General features: G+C 48.5%; 1 protein-coding gene across 1 annotated transcript in view; it reads left to right on the plus strand.

Annotated features, from left to right (window-relative positions):
• The window catches only part of nav2b (neuron navigator 2b), a 49,633-nt gene that overhangs the window by 9,919 nt on the left and 18,694 nt on the right, over window positions 1-21,020 (plus strand). Inside the window, exons 7-15 of the mRNA XM_084671744.1 lie at window positions 104-1,244; window positions 1,490-1,602; window positions 4,403-4,511; window positions 5,742-6,137; window positions 10,450-10,545; window positions 11,027-11,117; window positions 16,626-16,750; window positions 18,870-19,011; window positions 20,328-20,628. Of these exons, the coding sequence (XP_084527870.1) occupies window positions 104-1,244; window positions 1,490-1,602; window positions 4,403-4,511; window positions 5,742-6,137; window positions 10,450-10,545; window positions 11,027-11,117; window positions 16,626-16,750; window positions 18,870-19,011; window positions 20,328-20,628 (2,514 nt within the window). The remainder of the gene's footprint in view (window positions 1-103; window positions 1,245-1,489; window positions 1,603-4,402; window positions 4,512-5,741; window positions 6,138-10,449; window positions 10,546-11,026; window positions 11,118-16,625; window positions 16,751-18,869; window positions 19,012-20,327; window positions 20,629-21,020) is intronic.

Raw genomic sequence — 21,020 nt, forward strand, 5'->3', positions numbered from 1 at the left:
TTTTGAGTTGAATAACCATGGATGTTTAACGGATGCAGATTTTGGACTATTTCTGACATGTTACGAAATGCAGACATGAATTTATGCTTGTGTATCTCCACAGAGAGAAGCACCACCGCCTCTCCTATCATGACTGAGCTGGCTCCATCTCCAGCTCCCTCTTCCTCCTCCTCCTCTTCCTCCCAGGCCAATGCAAGCATCAGCAGCAAGGCCTGGAGAAGCAAGTCCCTTAGCGCCAAGCACAGCTCCACCTCCACCCTGCTCTCCGTCAAACAGGACCCTCCGCCCTGCCAAGCCCCGCCCCCACAGGCATCCCCACGTCAGGCCCCCCTGGAGGTGCCCTCCAAGGTCATTGCTCAGAAGTCCATGCTGGAGAAACTGAAGCTGTTCAACAGTAAGTCAGGCTCTAAGGGAGGAGGCAGCGGTGTGGGTGCCAGGCCAGAAACCCCACCAGGCCGGGACCCAGAGAGGGGGCAGAGGGGCCAGAGCTGCCCCGGCCTAGAGCTACACCTGGAGGTGGAGGGCAACTCCAGGCCCCCCAGCGCTATAGCGAGGCCCACAACTCCCACCTCTACCTCCTCCACCGCCTCCAGCCCCAAGCTGGCCCTGAAAGGCATTGCTCAGAGGACCTTCAGCCGAGCCCTCACCCCCAGAAGGAGCTCCCTGAAGCCTGGGGAGAAGGACAAGGCTAGGCCCAAGGAGAGGGACAAGGTAGGGGGGATCTCCAGGGCCGGAGGGGGCAGCTCCAGGGCTGGGCCTGGGCCTGAGGAAGAGGGACCTGGGGAGGGGGCCAGGCTGGAGGGGGTGGGCTCTGAGGCAGAGAAGAAGAACACCACAATCTCCAGTCTCATCCCAAAGGGTGGTAAGATCGGCAGCACTAAGAAGGAGAGCTCCAGTCCCAGCTCAGCCCTGGCCGGGACTGGCATCCCCAAACCTGGAGGCAAGGCAGGAAAGACCTCTGGCTGCGGGGCTTCTTCTGGTGGCAGAGACGGGGAACTGCGGGGGAAAGTGAGAGCCAGCAGCGGGCTGTCTGTCCACAGGGCTCATACAGAGAGCAGGAGCTCCAGCCCTTGTTCTAGCCTGGGCTCCTCAGAAATCCGTTGTCCCCACCACCTCAGTGGGGCTGCAGTGCCCCTGGTGGCCAGTGACGGCGCTACGCTGATGAACTCCAGCATCCAGCTGCCTCGTCCTCAACAGCTCCACAGTCACCCCAACACCGCCACGGTGGCTCCCTTCATGTACAGGTACACCTGCTGAGGGGATGTGTCTGTAAACAATACATGTACTCTATGTTGTATATTCTGGAGTATTGACACATTTTATCTCATTGTAGTTTGCATACAGAGAAAAAGAGACAAAGAGAAAGTGAGACTCAGAGGGCACAGAGAAATAATTATATTGAAAGAGACAGAGACAAAAGCAATGAGAGAGAGAAAGAGAGATGTTTTAAGCAGCATGAGTAATCTTCCTTCTTGTCTCTGGTGTTAAGGTCTCAGCCAGACGTTACCGGGGCAATACTCTTGGAGGCGGGATCACATGAGGGGAATGGAAGGCCTGTAGCTTTCAGCCAATCAGCACACAACTCTCTAGAGGACCTCACAGGTAAGGCAGAGTCACCTGTTAGTATTCAAATGTCACAAGCCTTTCACACAACAACTCAAAAAGCTCAGGCCAGCTTCAAGTGACTCTAACCAGTAGGACTCTGCAGCAGTGGAATGGTGGTGCAGGTATCCTGGCTTTAACACTGCACCCTGAATTTGGCTGCCATGCATTGATAGAGAAAAATGTGAAATGCTGTTTTCCGATGGAGTGGTGTCCTGTGTGCGTCAGACTGAAAGTGTGTTTGATTGAACAAACTCAGAATGACCAGTTGCCACTCTTGGCAGTACCCCATTAGTTCTGTAGCGCATGGCAAGTTAGATGAAGCAAACCATAAGTGTTGAAATCAGGCTGTGCTAAGGGTCAGACTTTGGTAAGAGGTTTGTTTTGACTGTGGAAGTGACTGTTGACGGTTAGCTGGTAACTTTGTGCCAAGGTGCCTCAAACCAAGAAAGAGAGAAAGAGAGCAAGAGAGAAGGGTGAAGAGGAAAGAGGAACTATTGGGAAAAGGGAGCGAACAAGATAATGAGAGCAAGAAGGAAAGAGAAAAATAGAGAGGGCATGGGGGCTGGGTCTGCCTGAATGGAACGAGAAAGCTCATCTACATGTTAAAGGCTATGGATGTCACCAAGTTGCCAAGGCTCCTAGTGTGACTGTGTGTGAGTATGTGTGTGTGTGACTGTGTGTGTGTTCATGTATTTCATTTCGAGGGTGACTGGACTGGAAGTTTTTCTCTTTGTAAGATAGCTGGGAAGGCAGAACATAGCTGCAGCAGAAGAAGGTGTACCAGCCTCCTCTTCTTCCTCAATAAAACACAGGACTGACAGGTTCCCAGGAAGACCAATGCTCATGGTGTTCCCAGGTCAAGTTCTACAGGATCTAACAGCAACAGGACAGGGTTTGGGAAATATTAGTCCCTTGGAGAACCAGGACCTACATTCAGAGATGCTTTCTGAAAGGAAGATGATCCTATCGGATGGCCAAATCAGGGAAGAAGAGGTAGGGCACAACATAACCAGAACTAGTGCTACAAGCAGCCTAGCTCTGGGAACTGTTAGTCGGGCTCAGTCCAGTCTGTATGGGGGCCAGGAACAGGACCAGGACCAGGACCTTAGCTGTCTGCCAGTTTGGGAATCAGATCTGGATTTTGAAAGTTGCTGTGTGGGAGAGCCGGAAACAGGGGTGATGGAGAGAGGGGCCAGTGCCAGTGGATGGGCCAGCCAGCCTGGAGGAGGAAGAGAAGGCGGAAGAGGAGGAAAAGAAGCAAGAGGAGGGGTAGGAGGAAGCAGAGTCAGAGGACTAGGCTGGTCTGAAAAGACTTCAGTAAAAGGGTGTGTGGGGAGGGGGGAGGGTTATGAGGAGTGTGTCCCCGAGGATACTGAAGCAACTGTGATTAAACCACCTGAGCTGGGTCTGGGGCGAGACTGGAGGACGTTTTTGGGGGTGCAGGGAAGGAGGGGTGTGGAGAAGAATCATGGTGAAGGGATCCATGGTGACTTTGAGACCCTATCAGAGACTGCCAGGTCAGGGGTCAGGGCCAGGACCAATCAGGTGGCCTTGGAGGAGGAGCTGGAAGACTGGTCCAGTGAGAGTTGTGTGTTCCAGGTGCACCTGCAGCACACGCGTGTGGTACAGCACATGTGTGCTTGGGACGGCATCGCTCAGATCAACCAGGACATCCTCCTCACTGTCCTGGATATTTATGAGAAACACGACAGTAAGAATCTCTCTCTATCTGTCCACTCCCACAGTGACACCATCCAGTGAAAGATCTGAGTGAGAGACAGGAGAAGGACCAGTGAGAGAAACAGGCAACAGAGGGATAGGAGAGAGACAGGAGAGAGACAGGAGAGAGAGGATAGAGAAAAGAGAGAGACAGGACAGGGAGAGAGAGGAGCGAGAGGTTCTCCATCTCAGTTAGCCCCCAGCCTGCTGCCTGTCTGGTAGCAGGGTTTAGTTGTGCTGCAAAATGCAGGTTAAGCCTTGTGAAAGGAGCTGTTTGTGCTCCGCAAGCCTCCTGGAATGCCTGCACAGGGAGTGCTACAAACACACACTCACACAAACGCAAACATGTACACATACACACACAGACACTCGACACTAAGCACACACACTCAGGACACCACTCTACACAGTTTTTCCACGCCTCTATGGGAGCCAAGCCAGTACAGCTTAATATTTGTGTGTGGGGGGTCCTGAATGTATGTGTGGTGTGTGTGTGTGTGTGTGTTTATGTAGTTGGAAGCTCCCCTCCTCCCCTCTCATTGTAGGAAAGTACATATTAATCTCCCCAGCCAAGCCCTCCTCTCACCTACACCTCATGTGAGTTAGGAGCTCTGGTGATTAGCAGCCCTACCGTTTTTTCAGCCTAAGGGCTTAATTCTACAGCACGGGAAACAAGAACTTGTTTGCAAAGGTATTTCATGGACCTCTTTAAACAGTGTTGCTCTTCAGAAGAGATATGCAATGTGGCAATTTTGCAGCGTCGTAAAAAGGTTTTGACTTTGTTGCCCTGGAGGAGTACTGTGTAGTTTATGCTCTATCCAAGCCATGGACAGGCTCGTGTTTTATTGTGAGTGTTAATAGTTTTCTTTTCAGAGGAAGCTCACATACTAAATGTCTGGAACAGCCTGTCAGGTGTTTGATCCTTCAGCCGCTGCTGTTCCACAGCAGTCCTGTGTGTGATGGTGCTGCAGTTCTAGTTTCTACAGGAGCTGGGAGAATGCTGTAAGATCAGAACAGATCCACCGATTTGGCGTGTATTCTAGCATGTTCTAAAAGCAGTTCTACCTGCAACTGCTAGGTGAGGATCCGGAGGCCCGTCGCTTGCGGACGGTGAAGAACATCGCTGACCTGAGACAGAACTTGGAGGAGACCATGTCCTGTCTGAGAGGAACGCAGATCAGCCACAGGTAGGCCCCTGTGTATGTGTGTGTGTGTGTGTGTGCGTCTGTGCATTGTGACATCCTCAGAGGGTCAGACCAGGATCAGCAGTCCCAGCTGCCTCACAGTCCAGGCGTGGGCGGCAACTTGTAACAAATAGTTTCCCTCTCTACAGTCAGATTGGAGAGGGCTCAGAGAGAGGGCTCAGCCACCTGAATCTCTGGATGTCACAGCACCCATGAGTTTTGTGTGTGTATGTGTCATGCACTTTTAGAATAACAGTGATTTAAATGGAGGGAAAGGTCCAACTTAAGGATCTAAAATGATCTAACCTTGAAGACAGACTTCTCAGCACACTGAAGCATTTTTACTTTTGCCCATTCCTTATTTTTAGAATGAATGTCACCCCCTTCAGGTCACACAAAGCCAGCGCAGCCGCTTCACCTAGTGACCCACCAGTAGAGAAGGGCAGTGGCGGAGCAGAAGGGGGAAGTTACAACATGACATTTATTCAGACTGATGTGGGAAGGGTGTTTGTTTTGTTGTTGGTGTGTCAGCCTTTGGCTCTAGAACTGTTAACATGAGCCAGTCTGGAGGGGAGGGGGGGAAAACTTCCCAAGTCTCCTGGGTGATTGACTGCTAGACCGGGGATCAGATGTGCATGTATGTGTGTGTGTGTGTGTGTGTGTGTGTGTGTGTCTAAAGGGGTGGAGGGAGGCAGGGACGGAGGGGCCGGGTGTCCTGCTTTGTTTCTGACCCTGATGAGTCTGAAGTGTCTCTGGGACGCCCACATCCTGGTCCTCTTTTCATGGTCTTGCGTGAGCCGGCCCCCTGGAGTCACCTGACACTGGGCTACAATAGGAGTTCCCACCCCATGTCCATGATGGATGGATGAAAAAAAGGTTTAATAAAGAAATGATAAAAGATAAAGAAAAGAAAGCTGTTATGGTGGGCTGCTATGAAAAGAACTGTTTTCTCTTTACAGTGACAGAAATGTCTCCTCTTTACAGTGACAGAAATGTCTCCTCGCTCAGGGCTGGGAGGACTAGCAGCAGGGGGTGGTGTGTGTCTGGCAGGCTGTCTGGGTTCACTGCCAAAGCTGTCAGATGGTTGCAACACTTTGAAACTCACACTCCCTTCATCTCATCTCTTCTGCTTTCTCTTTCACATGTCTCCCTCTCCTCCTTCTCTCTCTCCCCCTTTCTTCGCTCCCCCCTGTTTCTCTCTATCCCATCTCTTTCTCTCATGTGTCCCCCCAGCACTCTGGAGACCACCTTTGACGACAGCGTAACCACGGAGATCAGCAGAGGGGGAAAGGCAATCCTCAACATGCCCCCTCGCCCAGCCTCCACGTTACCGTGGCGACTTGGTGCGTCCAGCCCCCGTCTCCAGGCAGGCGACGCCCCTTCAACAGGAGGCGGCTATGGGGTGGCAGCGGGGGGTGGAGTTAGTCGTGTTCCGACCCCTAAGGGGGAGAAGTACCTGCGGAGACACTGGCCAGCGGGGCGGGACATAGATGACTTCACCCCCGACCACGCCCTCCTCTTGGCAGATAAGATGGAGGAGCTGGAAGGTAGCACCGCGGAGACAACGGGGTACGTTAGCGACGGGGAACTGCTGGGGAAGAACGCCAGGATGGATCACATGACTAGCGGGTGAGTTTGACACTGCTGTGGTCTAACACCTGGTCAGTATGGCGATGCATTTTGTCACTATTGTGATAAATGTTGGATCAGTATGCATTCCATCATCTGTGTTTCTATTAGTAAGTGGAGCAGTGATATTCACAAATAGTTAAGTGTATCTTCAGCTCCACTGATTAAATACTCTGGCAAGTGTGTTGCCCTTTTCTGGTAATAAACAGTTTACCACCTAGTACACTAGGTGGCAGTGTTTCTGCAGATTCCATCCTAATGCATCTTGCAGATTCCTTTTCAATTGTTTCTCCCATTAGTCACAGTACATCCCGATAGTACGCTACCCAATGGCTGGGCATATTAGGTACTTATAGTAAGAACTGTAGCTGCCCTTGCAAAGTATGCCCTGATGCATGAAGTATACATACAACTGGGACATCAAGTAACGGTGCCTTGAACTGGCACAAACAGGTTCACGTCGGTCCACAATGTCCGAGTGCCTCTTCCTCTACACAAACCCAAGTTCTTCAGCTCAAAAACCTATCAAAGTAATTCACTTACATATCACTTAACAAGTCTTCTAGGTGTAATGGTGGACCTTACTGGAACAGGTTTGAGACCCATGTCAGACTGCTAGTTAAGTACAGGTTCTGTGTGACCTACAAGCTCGGGGCTGACCCAGGAGTGTGTGCACGAGAGTGTGCATGTGCGTGTGTACGTGTGTGTACAGCCTCCAGCTCCACTTCTGCTGGTGACACGAAGGCAGAGGAAAACTGGAGCTTCTCTCTGTGGCGTGTCAATGTTTCTCAGGACGCTGTAGGCAAGTTAAGCCATGTTTACACTGGTGTGGGGCGTGCTCAATACAAAATGGATTATCGACCTATTTTTGTCTTTGTCACGAGAGGAGTCTGAGGAAATAGTTTGTAGATAGAGTGTGTAGATAGAGGGTGTAGATAGAGGGTGTAGATATAGTAGAAAAGTGTATGTGTATACTAAGGAGAGTAGACAGGGTATTGGATTTATAAATAATCTGGCCTTTGTGCCGTGGAGAAAAGGGGGTCATGGGAAATATGTTCTGTGGCCTGAGATGAGTGTGAGACTGTCCGAGCTCTCAGGGTACTGAGATACTTACATACTGTATTGAGTCCCCTTGTTAACCAGGGCTCAACACTCACACAGAGAGAAGTTCCTGCTTTCCTTTGCCTTTGTGTCACCAGCAGAAGTGGAGCTGGAGGCTGTACACACACACACACACACTTACATACATTCTTTGTTTACTACTATGTATATGCTGTATGTATGAGACTGACAACGAGAGAAAGAGAAAGATATAGACATGCACAGAGGGATAGAAGCATAGGGAGAAAGAGAAAGATAGACAGAGGTCTACATAGGTAGACCAGGTGTCTAAAAAGTTCATATGAATCCCCACAGTGAGGTGAATCATGTAATGGAGATTTAAAAGCGGGTTAGGATGTGTCTGTAGATAGTCATCACACACACACACACACATTTCACCTGCAGCAAGACACACACTATGCTGATGGGACACAATAAGTGGTGTAATTCGCTTGCACATCTGTGGTCATGTTCAAACAGGCAGCTCATTTGTGTGACTGTATCTGCTTACCCCAATAACAACCCCCCAGCATTTGTGTAATTGTGTAACTGTCCTTCCTTTCTGCCTGCCTGCCTGCTTGCACTGGGTATAGTTCAGTAATAGAACATTTGCCTGTAGATCAAGTGGGTTCAGATTTGAATCCCCTCCTGTATAACGCTTCAGATAAAAGCATCTGCTAAATGAACACATTATTAGCTCGACAACAACCCTCCAGGTTCTGTGTAACTGTGAAGATCATGCGACTAAGAAAGTCATGTTTTAGTGGTCGACAAGGCTTTTATACCTGTGTTTTTGCTTACGGTATCTAGCTACATACCATAGGTCTACATTCTGTATGACAAAACCCGGGGGTCAATTGCCAGCATAGCTACTCATTAGTACAGGACAGATACAGTATAGACGCCACAGAGGATGCCAAGCTGCAACCTTTAACCTTGAGCAGGTCGTGTGTGCTCAGCCATGTCCCTCAGAGGTCAGGGCCCACAGGGGCCTGTAGTTGGAATGTAAACAGCCTGCTGAAACTGCACACACCAACCTGCTCTTTAGTGACTAGGGTTAATGGGTAAACCTGAACACACGAACTCACCCGCACACAAACCACAGACAAACACACACCGACACCAAAACGCCTCGAACAAACACAAACACAGAAACGCTCCTGAACACATACGCACAGAAACGCAGATGAATGTGCTTCAACGCATGCACGTGAACACACAGACATGAACGCATGTGAACACATAAACATCACAATAAGAGTACTCTTGCAACTTATTGACTATAACTCATGGACTTTCGTCCTTGAGACAGAAACATCAACATTGGATCATTAGACGGTTAGAGACACGATGATGTTGTCCCTCGCCTGTCCTCATCCTGCTATCATCAAGAGGGCTGATGTTCGAGTCTGGTAACCTACATGTCTGCAAGAGAATGTGGTTATTACCACTATTATTAAAAAACACTTTTATCCAATGCAACACACAGCGGGAAATTCCATGATACTACGTCTTGCTCTAAGTAAAACACTCTACCACTGAGCTATATTCCACAGTGTGCCATTCAACTCAATGAGCTGTGCTGTGAGTCACCTCTGGTGTGTCTATTGGGAAAGAAGGTTGATCTCACATTATAATACTTAGCCATTGTTTCCCACAGGAGGGTTGTGGTTTGTTTATAGGAAAAACCTAGCACACACACACTAAGCCAAGCACACCCTTAAAAGATCATGGTTTGTTACCTGCCGGGCAGGTTAGTCAGCACTGGGGGAGGATTCAGCAAACAGGGAGGGAGGTAAATATACAGGCACACAGAAATACAGGCTGTCAGGGGGGAGGGAGGGAGGGGGTGAGCAAGGCAGGTTGGGAAAGAAAGAGGTAGCATGCAAGTAGGTAGGGAGGAAGGGAAAGTTGGAGGGAGGAAGGGGGAAAGAGGCAGATAAAGAGGCGGGGGAGGAAGGGAGGGGGGAGGGAGGGAAGGGGGATGGCTTGTTCTTATCACAGGAAGTAGAGCTGGCTTGACTTAATTCTAGTGCTGCCCATATTAACCTCTACCCCCCCCCCCAACACACACAAACACATACACACTGACCCCCGCTTCCCCCCTCCTCCACACACACACCCCAGGGGAGTTCCCATCAGCCCTCCCCCTCACCACGACGGGGGATATGAAGGGGAGGGCTGAGGTGGGGGGAGGGCTTCTCACTCTGTCTGTCTTATCAGAGAGACAGGGTGAGAAACACTAAGAGAGAGAGAGAGCTAGAGAAAAGATTCAAAGAGAGAGAAAATAAGATAGACAGCAAGAGAGAAGAAAGAGTAAGCAGAGAAAGAAAGAATGATGGAAAGAAATAACTAGTTGGATGACCATTGTGTTTTGTGGTCAGTGCTTCACCACAGCCTGTCTGCATGTTTCAGGATCTTCAGACAGACACAGAGGTATTTAGAAATGGTCATATGGTCAATGACAAATTTGACCAGACTGATTAGTAGCATGAGACTATACAATGATGTGCATGATGTTTTGACTGTGACTAGTTCTATATTTATCTGTTTGGAGGAGATAGTACATCTTTGGATGTTTAGTTTTGGTTTCCTGTCCAGTTGTGCGTTAGTACCTCTGAGCTAGACTATCTAAATGAGTTGTCACAACTCCATGGCCAGCATGACCCGCCAGCTGGGTCACCCTGGCATAGCATGCTACAGATTACACCAACCAAGACATGAATGGCTCTGCCCTAATCTTACTCTAATCCCAACCTGGTAATCCCTGATCTGGGGGCATGGTAACAGGACACCAAAGCAGGTGACTGAGGAGGGTAAACAGTGGTGGGTGAGTCCATGTTGACAGATACGTAACTGGAGAGGTTTGAAAGAGATCACCTACACCTTCTGTATTCAGAACAGGGAAGGTTCCGGAATATTAAACTGGTTCATTCTGGTTAACTGAAGGCTCTGGTTGGGTTCACACAGGTTTATTCAGGTTCATGCAGGTTCCCACTGCTGCTCTGTTGGGGAAACAGAGAGTGACCCTTTGTGAAGTGGGACAAACCTCGAGGCTTGTTTGGGTTGTTGTGTAGGATGTTCAATAGACTGACAGCAGTGTATGTGTGTGTGCGTGCGTGCGTGTGTGCATATTCATGTGTGTGCATGGGATGTATGCTTTGTATGTGTATGTATGCGTGCGTGTCTGTATGTGTGCGTGTGTTCTCAGCTACATGACGGACGGAGGGGTGGGTATATACACACAGCGTCCGGCCAACAAAGAGGTGCTCCAGCACACCACTACGAGCCACGCAGACACAGACAGGTAGGTCACATAACCTGACTCAACCCTTACCATGACCATAACCCAAAAACCTAACCTGAACCCCAAACCTAACCCTAGCTCCTAACCCTAAAACTATCCCTGACTCCTAACCCCAGCCCATAATATGGTTCTAACCATAGCACTAATTCAAACCCTAACCTTGAACCCTCTAAAACCTCAGAGAAATAACACTGGAACTTGTCCAAGTTCTTGGACAAAGAAAATGTCCCCCAAAATGTTAATTGTCCTTGTTTACTATCATTCAGGAGACTTCCGGTCCCCGCAAGAATAGTTAAACAAGGCTACACACAAGCACACACCCTTTAAGGCAGCTGAAGGTCCTGTCATAACTACTCATACTAAGTCTCAGACTGGACAGATCAACAGTGAATTCAGTCTAGCCTGTCCACACCAGTGCTCTGGACCTTTGAGAGATTATAAAGATTACCAGTGAGTCTGACCTTGTGTTGTTGTGGATTAGAACCCTGGCCTGCCAAGTGCTCCAGGAGAATGTTGATTCCACCAATAGGATCACGGCAGGGACAGGCAGCAAACAGAGCAGTCATTGTTGGGTGACTGAGTGAAAACAGAGTGATTGTTTTTCTCTGCATACAGTGCTTCAGGCGTTAGTTCTTGTCACACACACACGCACACACACAGTTCCGAGCATTGCTCCACTTAAACTTTAATTTCCCTTGATGGGAAGTGCAGTGAATCCCCCTAGTGGGATTTCAGGTGAAGGGCAGTCTGAAGTACTGCAGTCTGAGGTACTCTTGTCTGAGGTACTCCCGAGTTGCTCTACCTCCCAGCGCTCTGTGGGGCTTCTCTGTCTGATGGAGAGGAGAGGCCAACGCTCCACCACAAAAAAAGTAGACAGTCTCCTGCTTACTGACAAAACAACGGTGCTGCCCTGACTTATTAATGCGGCCGTCTGCTTCTGTTAGCGTCATGGGGGAGGATACAGACTGCAGACAGATAGAGCCTGACAGGGTGTGGCCTCCCACAGAAAGCACCATGCGGGACTGTGTGCTGCAGAGAGATCTAAAGGAGGCTCCAGGTGCTGAGGGGGGAGATATTGTCATTCTGTGTTTTTGGGGATTAAACTGCGTAAATATGGCGTAAACCCCTTTTCAGAAAGCACAATCCTGCCTTCTCCTCCATGCAGGATACAAGTCAAATGGACATGAATAAGCAGGACAGCATACCTGTGGTGTGTGGCATGTGCTCACCTGTGGGAGATATGGTCCACCTGGAACTGCTTCCTCAGGCTACCTCGAGTGCTACTTGCATTAGCCTGGGTACAGACTGCTCTTTATCTTTCAGCAGGTGTGTATGTGTATGTGGGGATGCCTGTGTGAGTGTGGAAGTCTGTGTGTGTGTGGTGGCGGGTCCCTGTGTGTGTGTGTGTGCGTGTGTGTGTGCGTGCATGTGTGTGTGTGTGTGTGTGTGCGTGTGTAGGTGCTCTGCCTCTCAGGACATCAGTTTTGCCCTGCAGCTCTTTGCTGTCCGACCTGTCTGGACATAGTCTGCCTCTCTCTACCCTCAGGCATGTAGAATACCATTACACAGATATGCACACACACACACACTCGCACACACACACACACACAGTGAGGTAATTTTCAGGGTAAGAAGAATGAAAGGGAATGTGTGTTTGTGTGCGTGTGTTTAAATATGTGTGTGCAAGTATGTATGACGGGGGTGTCTTTCAGGTTCAGAGTAATCAGAGTGTGTAGATGATGTGTGGTGGTGTGTATGAATGCAGACCGGTCCCGGCCTTGGGGCAGTGCTCCAGACAGGGACAGGGATGTGGTAATCAGGTAACCTGATCCCCTTCGCCACTACAGACAGGCTGTGCTCCCGTCTCCCAGTCACAGGAGACACTAAGGTCACACTGCCAGACAGTCTTTCACGTGCTAATGTTGTCTGAAGACCCCGTCCTGTCAGCTCTGTCTGACTGTGCTGAGGTAGAGACATACACTGTCCCAGAGTCTAGGCTGGACATAGTCCTGACATGTTTATTACTGCCCTCTACTGTATCTCTCTACTGTATCCCTTTGTATCTCTTTTTCCATCACTCCCTCTCACACTCTGTCTCTCTGTTCCTTTGTTTCTGTATTTAGCACATGTAACACATCCTCCTACACTTCACACACTGGTACCTATTGTACTGTATGGAGCAATGTGTGTGAGGTGTGTATGTGTGTGGTGTTTGGGGGGGGCGACTAGGACCAGGAGACTGGGCCCTTGGCCAAATACACATTAGTATTGAGATGATGACGATCAGTGAGAGGCATTTTTAGAGGAGCAGGAGACAGAGGATGCAGAGCACATGTTATTAAGAGAGAAAGCTGCAACGTTGTTGATAGAGGTGTTCAGTGTCCAGACTGTCTGGTACCTGTTGACTGCAGTTCAAGTCTGCAACTGACTGGCAGGGAGGAGGAGTTTACCTCATGGACGACAAGGGACACACACACCACACACACGGCTGAGGAACCAGATGGGGACTGGTGTCCGCTGAGAACTGGAGCTTTTATTATATTAAAGTAAGTGTTTTGTGTTTCAGTACTGGATACATTGTGTGAGAAAGTGTTTGTGAACATAAGTGGTGCATGTGTGTGTTGATATTGTGTCTAGCACAGACCCTAACTCCTCCTACTAGAGGCAGTCTGACAGGCAGGCAGGCAGGTAGGCTGGATTGTGGAGGATTGTGACTGTGTGGTGAATATAACAGTGGTGTATAAAGTTCTCATGAACTGTAGAGAGGTAAATGTTTTCTCAGGAGTGAACAACAGTCTGGTCAGTCAGACGCTACAGTCAAAGAAAACATGCAGAATAGTGTTCCTTTGTGCAGGAGGACTCAGAGAGGCAGAACAGGGAGAGTGTTTATAAAGTGAATTAGTGCTGTGGTGCAGTCAGCCTCCTCTCTGCTTGCCTGCCCCCAGAGTAGGGGTACTCTAGAGTAGGGAGAGAAACTACTTCTTATCAGGAACACTACAACTCCCAGAATCCTCTGGGAAACTTTAAGTAGCATGACCCTTGGCCAGACAAACTCAGATTAGTTTACTTAGATTAGAGACACTATGAACATATACTGAAGAGACTAGACTTTACAAACACTGTAGCTTCATTAGGAATGTTATTCAAGCGTGGTTGCCCACCCTTGGGTGAGAAGCTACAGTCAGATATGTTCTGTGTTGTGGAGAGAAACTGAGGGAAATGTGAAGGCCTCTACAAAGTAGCTCTCGACCCATGGACCTCGTGCTCAGAAGAAGAGCAACCTCCTCTTCAGGCCTCCCAGCATGCTGGTGAGAAACAGCTTTGTCTCCCAGCTCCTCAGGCTGGTCTGAGCACAGCTGCCTCTCACCCTCCTCTAAGGTAATTGAGAGCTTTAGACAATAGTCCTTAATTACCCCCAAAGAGGACTAACACCCCAAACCTCTGGCCATTGGTATGATAATGAGGGGGTGTGAGGAAGGAGGTGACGGAGGGAAGCAGGGAGGAAGAATGAATCCATGTCACCTCGCTAGCCTCTAAAACTGAAACCCTCACTGAACCACAGGAGCTGGAGAGAAGAGGATTAGAAGAGGGTACATTGAATGATCTCTTCTGTGACAGGGATGAATGGAAGGATGGATGAGTGTCCTATTATCTAATTATTCCTCATGGCTCTGTCACTCTGCTCTCTCCCCCTCTCTCTCTTTCTTCCTGCCTCTCTTAGGGAGAGAGATAACAATAGAGCAAGCACTAAATGCAAATTTTGAAATGATCAACATCTGTGACAACAAAGGCATATCCTGTCATGGGTGTGAGTTTGTGAGACGCCTTTGAAATTGGATCGTGTGTGTGTGTGTTTGTGTGTGTTGTGTGTAAGTGCCTTCACATGGGCATGGGAATGAGTGCCTTTTGAATTAGCGGAATGTGTGACAACGTGGATGGACTGTACTGTGTGTGCATGTGCGTGCAAGCCTGTTTGTGTGTGTGTTTGCATGTGATTGTACGCGTGTGTGTGGCCAGCTAATTCCCCCCCCACACACACACACACGCACACAGGCACACACACACATACTGAGATCACATCAGGGACATCAGATCCCAACATATGGTTGACCTGGGTCTGGGGAAGCTTCTGGACTGATAGATAACTAACTAGGCAACTAACTACTACAGCTCCGGATATATAACAAACTAAAAAACTAATAACTACAGGTCTGGAGAGATAAATATATAACTACCAGTCTACTACAGGTCTGGTATATATTAACTAGATAACTAAGTAATTACCAGGCTACACCAGGTCATGGTCACCCTGGCTAGCACAGCCTCTGAGCTGCATCACTTGGGACAACTTTGCAACTAGGTTTTGATTTGTCTTAATGTGATTTTCATTCGTAACTAATTGATTGAGTAGTGGAATGTCCTCATCCAAGCAGCTGAGTACACATACAGGCAGTGTCACCTCTTTAAATCCCCCTCCATCAGTGAGGAGAGACTGTTGTGCGAGACAGACAGAGGTGGAAAGTGTGTGTGTGTGTGTCTGTAGAGAGATTTGTTGCTCTGAATTCCTGACCCTCCTCTGGCTTTGAGGCAGAAGTCATGTCAGTACACACACAAACTCACACATACACACACACACACACACACACACACACACAGTTGGCTGCGGAAGCTTGGTGTGCTGCTCAGGAATGTGGCTATCAAACTGCCTCCATACTGTCTGTGTAGCTAAATGTATAGCTGCCTCTCACACTTTAAATAGGGGAGACTGGGGCTAGTTGACACAACTTGTCAAAGTATATTATTCGGATTTAATCAGATTTGGTCATGATACAAAATAAAAGTGAATTTTTTAGGCAAGACCTAACTATATTCATCATCATTTTTAAATTCAAAGTCAGATTAATCTACATCTAACTGATGCTGGTGTCCTCTGCTGCCTGTAGCTGCCACTCTTTATGATGTCAGAAACACCACTAACTGTCGAAATACACCAGCTGCTTTTATATTCTATGCCTGTTTGCGTTTAACAGCTTTGGTGGCCAGACGCTGACTATGGTGGTGCTATATGTGTGACCGGTTTCTCTGGTTTCGCTTATGAGGCGATTTCAGAATGGGGTCAGTGTTAGTGTCTGAAGTGTTCCCTAGAGACAGTTCCTGTCAAGTTGTGGAAGGATCCAGATCGGTTCTGTGTTCCACCAGAAATTCTTGTCACTCTCAGGACCACTGAGGTCATTCCTAAAGAGGAATGGTTTCATTTATTGCTGTTGATGTTGATTGTTGGCAAAGCCCCTGTGACTCAATGCTTTAAAGTTTGACCTTTGACCCCGGGGGAGTTGACCCGTAGCAGCCCTCACCAGAGGAACCAGGAAGAGAGAATGAGCCCGTCTGGAATGTACAAATAAGATTGGCTCCGGAGGAGACCCCGCCAGCCAACCAACCAACAGCATCCTGGGATTGTTGACTTAGCAGACACCCTCAGACACATACACACACACAAGCCACCTGGCTAAATAAGACTAAGCTGTTTATTTGTAGGAAATGTGGGGCTTTGGATACTCTCAGACAAGCTGTTCTTGGAGCAGGTCTAAGGTGTGTCTGTTCCGAGGAGCCTCAAAGCTATGGCTGATTTGAGATCAGAGGAAGGCTTGATGTGTAGAATGCCACTGTGTCTGCTACAGAATAGTGACTGAGTAATTGTTTGAAGTTCCTCCCAGCATAACTCAGCACTGGCTTCTGATTACACTAAGACTGTGTTTCTGTGTGTGTGCATATGCACGTGTGTGAGAGAGTGTGCGTGAGTTCATGCTTGTTTGATTGCGTGTATGCTCTGTGAGTGTGTATGTGTGTGTACAGTATGTGTGTGTCTGCAGAGAGAGTTAGTGTCCTAAGCCACTCCCCGCCGTGTGTGTGGCTGGCTGGCTGGGGGGAGATTCACCAGTCAGGCTCAGAGAGAGCGTGTGTGAGCTAGCTAGCGAGCTGCGGCTGGAGCCGTATGGGGAGTGCAGAGCTGAGTGGAGCAGCGGGGCAGTGCGGAGTGGAGCGGAGTAGAGAGGAGGATACACCAGAGCTGAGTGGAGCAGGGCAGATCTCAGAGGGACTTACAGAGTAGGGGCGTCCACATGAAGCTGTCAATCAGCCAGTCTTCCTCCAGTGCTGTGGCCCCTTCTTCCAGTCCCCCATGGTCTGGAGCCTCCCTCCCCCACAGGTAGAGGAAACCACATCCTGTCCTTTTGTGTGTGTTTGTGTGTGAGTGTGTGTTTCTTTGTACTGTAGTGTTCTAAGGGCTGAGGTCTGCGTGGTGTGACAGAGAACAGCCATGTGTCTGCTGGGCTTCATTCTCCTCCTTTTACACATGGCTGGTTGTGTGTGTGTTGGGGGGAGGGCTTGTGACTGTGTGTGTGTGGTGCGTTCCGGTAGGTTTTCTTCACGTGAGAATTCAAACCGTCTATTTACTCTTACCGTAACATTTACTGAAATGGTCTTAAATGTCATGCTGAATGTCATTCAGTCTTGAATGTCTCTTCCTGTCAGGGCTTGTGTCCTGGAAATCTTTAAATATCAGGGAGTTAGGTGGCCTAGCGGTTAGGGAATCGGGCTAGTAATCAGAAGGTTACCTGATCAATTACCGACCCTGCCAAATGACGTTGTGTCCTTGGGCAAGGCACTTCACCCTACTTTTCTTGGGGGAATGTCCCTGTACTTACTGTAAGTCGCTCTGGATAAGAGCGTCTGCTAAATGTCTAAATGTAAATGTAAATATCCTTAAGCCAAGCCCATATTTTAGACATATCATGGATTTTTGGAAGGGCCTTTATGTTAAGGGCTTGCACTGTATAAAGAGCATGGTCACTATGTCAGACTCTCAGACCTGGTCAGGGGAACACCACTAACACACACCAGCTCTCCGCTTCTCCTCAGCACTCTCAACTTTACCAGCAGCCTTTGTGTACGTTGATAATAACAATGACCAACCTAGTTGTGCTGTGATAATTATGTTGTTGTTAGGAGGTTGTTTTCATGTATTCATAGAGATCTCTGTTCTTGTGAGCTCAGCTCTGCGTTGGTTTAACTGGAGAGCAGTTTGGAGTGAGCAAGCTACATCCATTCATTGCCTGGCAACAGTTCTGAATGGTGCTGAAGCGTTGATAAGTCTAGTAGAACTAATGGATTTCACCCTGACCAAACACACTGGATGGATGGTCAGTGTGTGTGTGTGTGTGTGTGTTTGTGTTACTGTGTGTTTGCTTGTGTCTGTGTGTATGTGTGATGCTTGGGGTGAGCTCAGTAACCCTCTCTGGCCTCGGATTCACTCAATGTTTCAGTCACTTTAATTTAGCCTGTACTCTAACCTTGATGTGACCAAGGGAGTCCTGGTTTAAGATGTATTTTACTGCTGCATAACTGTGGCCAAATGGCCTTGTTTAGGCCCAGACTAAGACTGTCTGACGAGTATGCAGGGGCTTGGGGTAAATAAAAGGGACAGAAAGAGAAAGAGAGAGAGAGAGAGAACCAGACAAAAGAGAGATTCTCTTTTGAGTCTCTCTCTTGCACCCTCTCTTTCCCTCTCTCTCCCATCCTCGTTTCTGTCCCCACAAAACACCCCCGGACCCTGGATAGCATCGATACTGAGTGATGTCCTCTCACACACACAAAAACTGTGAAGTGTGAAGCATTTCTGTTCTCATACAGATAGGCCCTTGGCCCTGATAAAAGTCATCAAAAGTGATGAAAGGTGTCTTTCATGTCCTAAGACTGTCCAGAGTGGGAGCTGCTTCTGTCACCAGAACACAGCTAGCATGAGAGACACTCCTCCTCAACAGTCTGCTCTCAAGGCCTCAACTGCACACCAAACAAAGCAGCAGTCTGTGTGTGTGTGTGTGTGTGTGTGAGGCTCCACGACAGACAGGAGTTGGACAGGTCAAACTCAGTTTCCCAAGGCCCTCTGCTCAGTAGAACACACATACTGTTGTGAAAGAGAGATGAGAAGAAAACAAGTAGAAGAAGAAGAAAGAGAAAGAAAGAGAATGAGAAGGAAAAGGACAGAAGGGGGAGGAGATACAACGTAAGAAGAACGAGAATGATGGAGAGAAAGAGGAGGAATGAAGGAGAGAGATGGAGAGGTTAAGAAAGGAGGCGGGGAGAGAAGGACATTTCAATACATGTCTAATGTGTCAGGCATGATGGGAATGCTGTCTATGGCCAGTAGATTACAATATGTGTGTGTGTGTGTGTGTGTGTAGACCAGGGGGGTTCTGTCCACACCTACTCTACATCATCTCTTATGTTCCTTATGACCAACTGTATCTCTCTCTTTCCCACTTTAGTTGGGACGACAGCAGTTCAGTCAGCAGCGGAATCAGTGACACCTTCGACACTGATGACATCACCAGCTCGTCCGTCAGTTCCTACGTGACCACTCCGTGTGTCATCTCCAAAGACATCCAGGTGTCACCTATACACACGCAGGTAGGCCATGTCCCCAGATTCAAATAAAGAGCCCTTTCTTCATCCAATATTAATCTTGCGTTCATTATCCCAGCTAAGAGCATTTGCTATGTTTGTACACTGATTTACAGACGCATGGCCATCCTGATTTCAGAGTCTGTGTCCTTATCCCTTATACACAGCAGGCCTACGGTCCAAGCTGTAGACTGTTATAGTTTGTTACCTGAGCATAACTGCGTGAGACTCTGTATCTCTCCTAGTGCAGCGCTCCAGGACTCACACACCTGCTTGTGGCTTACAGTATGCTGACGTATGCTTCAAGTTTATGTGGAATTAAGTCAATGTCCAGAGGTCAGAGTTCAGAAGTTTTTCTATGCTGCTGGCCCAGCCTGTTAGAGGTCATGAGGTCTTCGATTGGACTAGTCAACAAGACACAAAAAAGTCCTCTGTGGATCCACATCATCTACTCCTCTATATGAATATGTACATGAATGTATTGACTAGGGATAGTGAGTGTGTCTGTTTGTATGTGTGTTACAGTTGTCCGCTGGCAAAGTGCTTTGTTTCTATGGCAGGATAGTTTCCAGTCGTAAAGACAGGCTGGTGAGAGAGGAGTGTCTGCAGCTTTGGCATCCACACAGTCTTCATGTTTTCTACCGTTAAATGTTTCACTGCATCCTACCCTGCCAGAAAGTGACTCAAACTGGTGAATGAAGCCAGGCTTCAGGACCAGAACCAGTCGTCCATGCCCCACAACCAGGCATGAAACACCCTTTCGCCTTCCGTCAGACTGTTTCCTTTTATAGAGTTGCTTCGTGTGGCATTTCCCCCCGGCTGCACAGCAGAATATGGTGTCGATTTATTAGGTCAGGTTAGTGGAGATAACCGTGTTTCAGAAGCCCGTCAGATTCCTCCCAGGCCAAGCATTTTTGTGGGTATTTTCAGTAGCTGTTGAACAATGACCGATGAGAGCTGATGTAAGCTTGGCTGGGTTTGGGAAAACACTCTGATCCCGCCCCATGGTGACAAACAGCCAATACACAACCTCAGTTCTGCTTGAACCACACATTATCTGATCTGTGATTGGGTGATTTGTTATGGATTTGTATTACTTTCATTGGTCCAGTCTCAAATCAGTTACTGTTGAAAGTGTGCTATGTTCATGAAACACACACACATTCATACACACACACACACACACAGGCCCACACTCACACACACACACTGAAGGGCAGAGTCTTCATACAGTAGGTAACCAACTGGCCTGAATCACACACATTGTTTTACATTGTTGCTCAGCAACCTCAAGATGATTGACAGCTTTGTTGTCCCCGCAGCTCCAAACAAACGTTCAGAAGCACAGCACCGTGGACCGCAACGCCGTGTGGCCCGGACCAGAGGTCAAGAGGTCAGACGGGGGGTCAGACAGCGGGGTGAGGATGGAGCCAGGCTCCAGATGGGGCCGCCATCCTTCCGACTTGTCTGACGAATCAGATCGCAGCTCGACGGGCCGCCGGACGCCATCCCACACCGCATCCTGGAGGCGAGGCATGAGCGCCCAGGTGGGAGTGACCACAGCCAGGGCCACGGCGCCCATCGTCACGGCAAACAACGGCTCATTGAAGAGTCATGGGACAGGTACGTAGTAGAATAGGACAGAGCAGGGTAAAGTAAAGTAGGATAGAAACCATTAGAATACAGTACAGTGGTCACTGTCCATTTCTGAAAGGAAATGACAATGACCTAAACATTTTGAATCACAAAATAATGGAAGAACACACCCTAGAAAGCGCTGGGGAAACTTTTAGGTAGCATGTTCATGTTGCGTGTTTATGTAGCATGTTCATGTAGCGTCGATGAGTCTTCTAACAGTCGACCTCAGAGACAGTATTATCTAGTAAGATCAGAGCTCAGGTTACCTGCCTAGTGGGGCTCTTTCTCCCTCTCCTTTACTCTCTCTCTTCCTCTCTTTTGCACTATTGCTCTTGCTCTTGCTCTCGCTCTTCCCTCTCTCTCTACACTTCACTCTT

The sequence above is a fragment of the Hypomesus nipponensis genome, chromosome 14 (assembly GCF_054491055.1).
Source record: "Hypomesus nipponensis isolate SF chromosome 14, ASM5449105v1, whole genome shotgun sequence".
Taxonomy (NCBI): Eukaryota; Metazoa; Chordata; class Actinopteri; order Osmeriformes; family Osmeridae; genus Hypomesus; species Hypomesus nipponensis.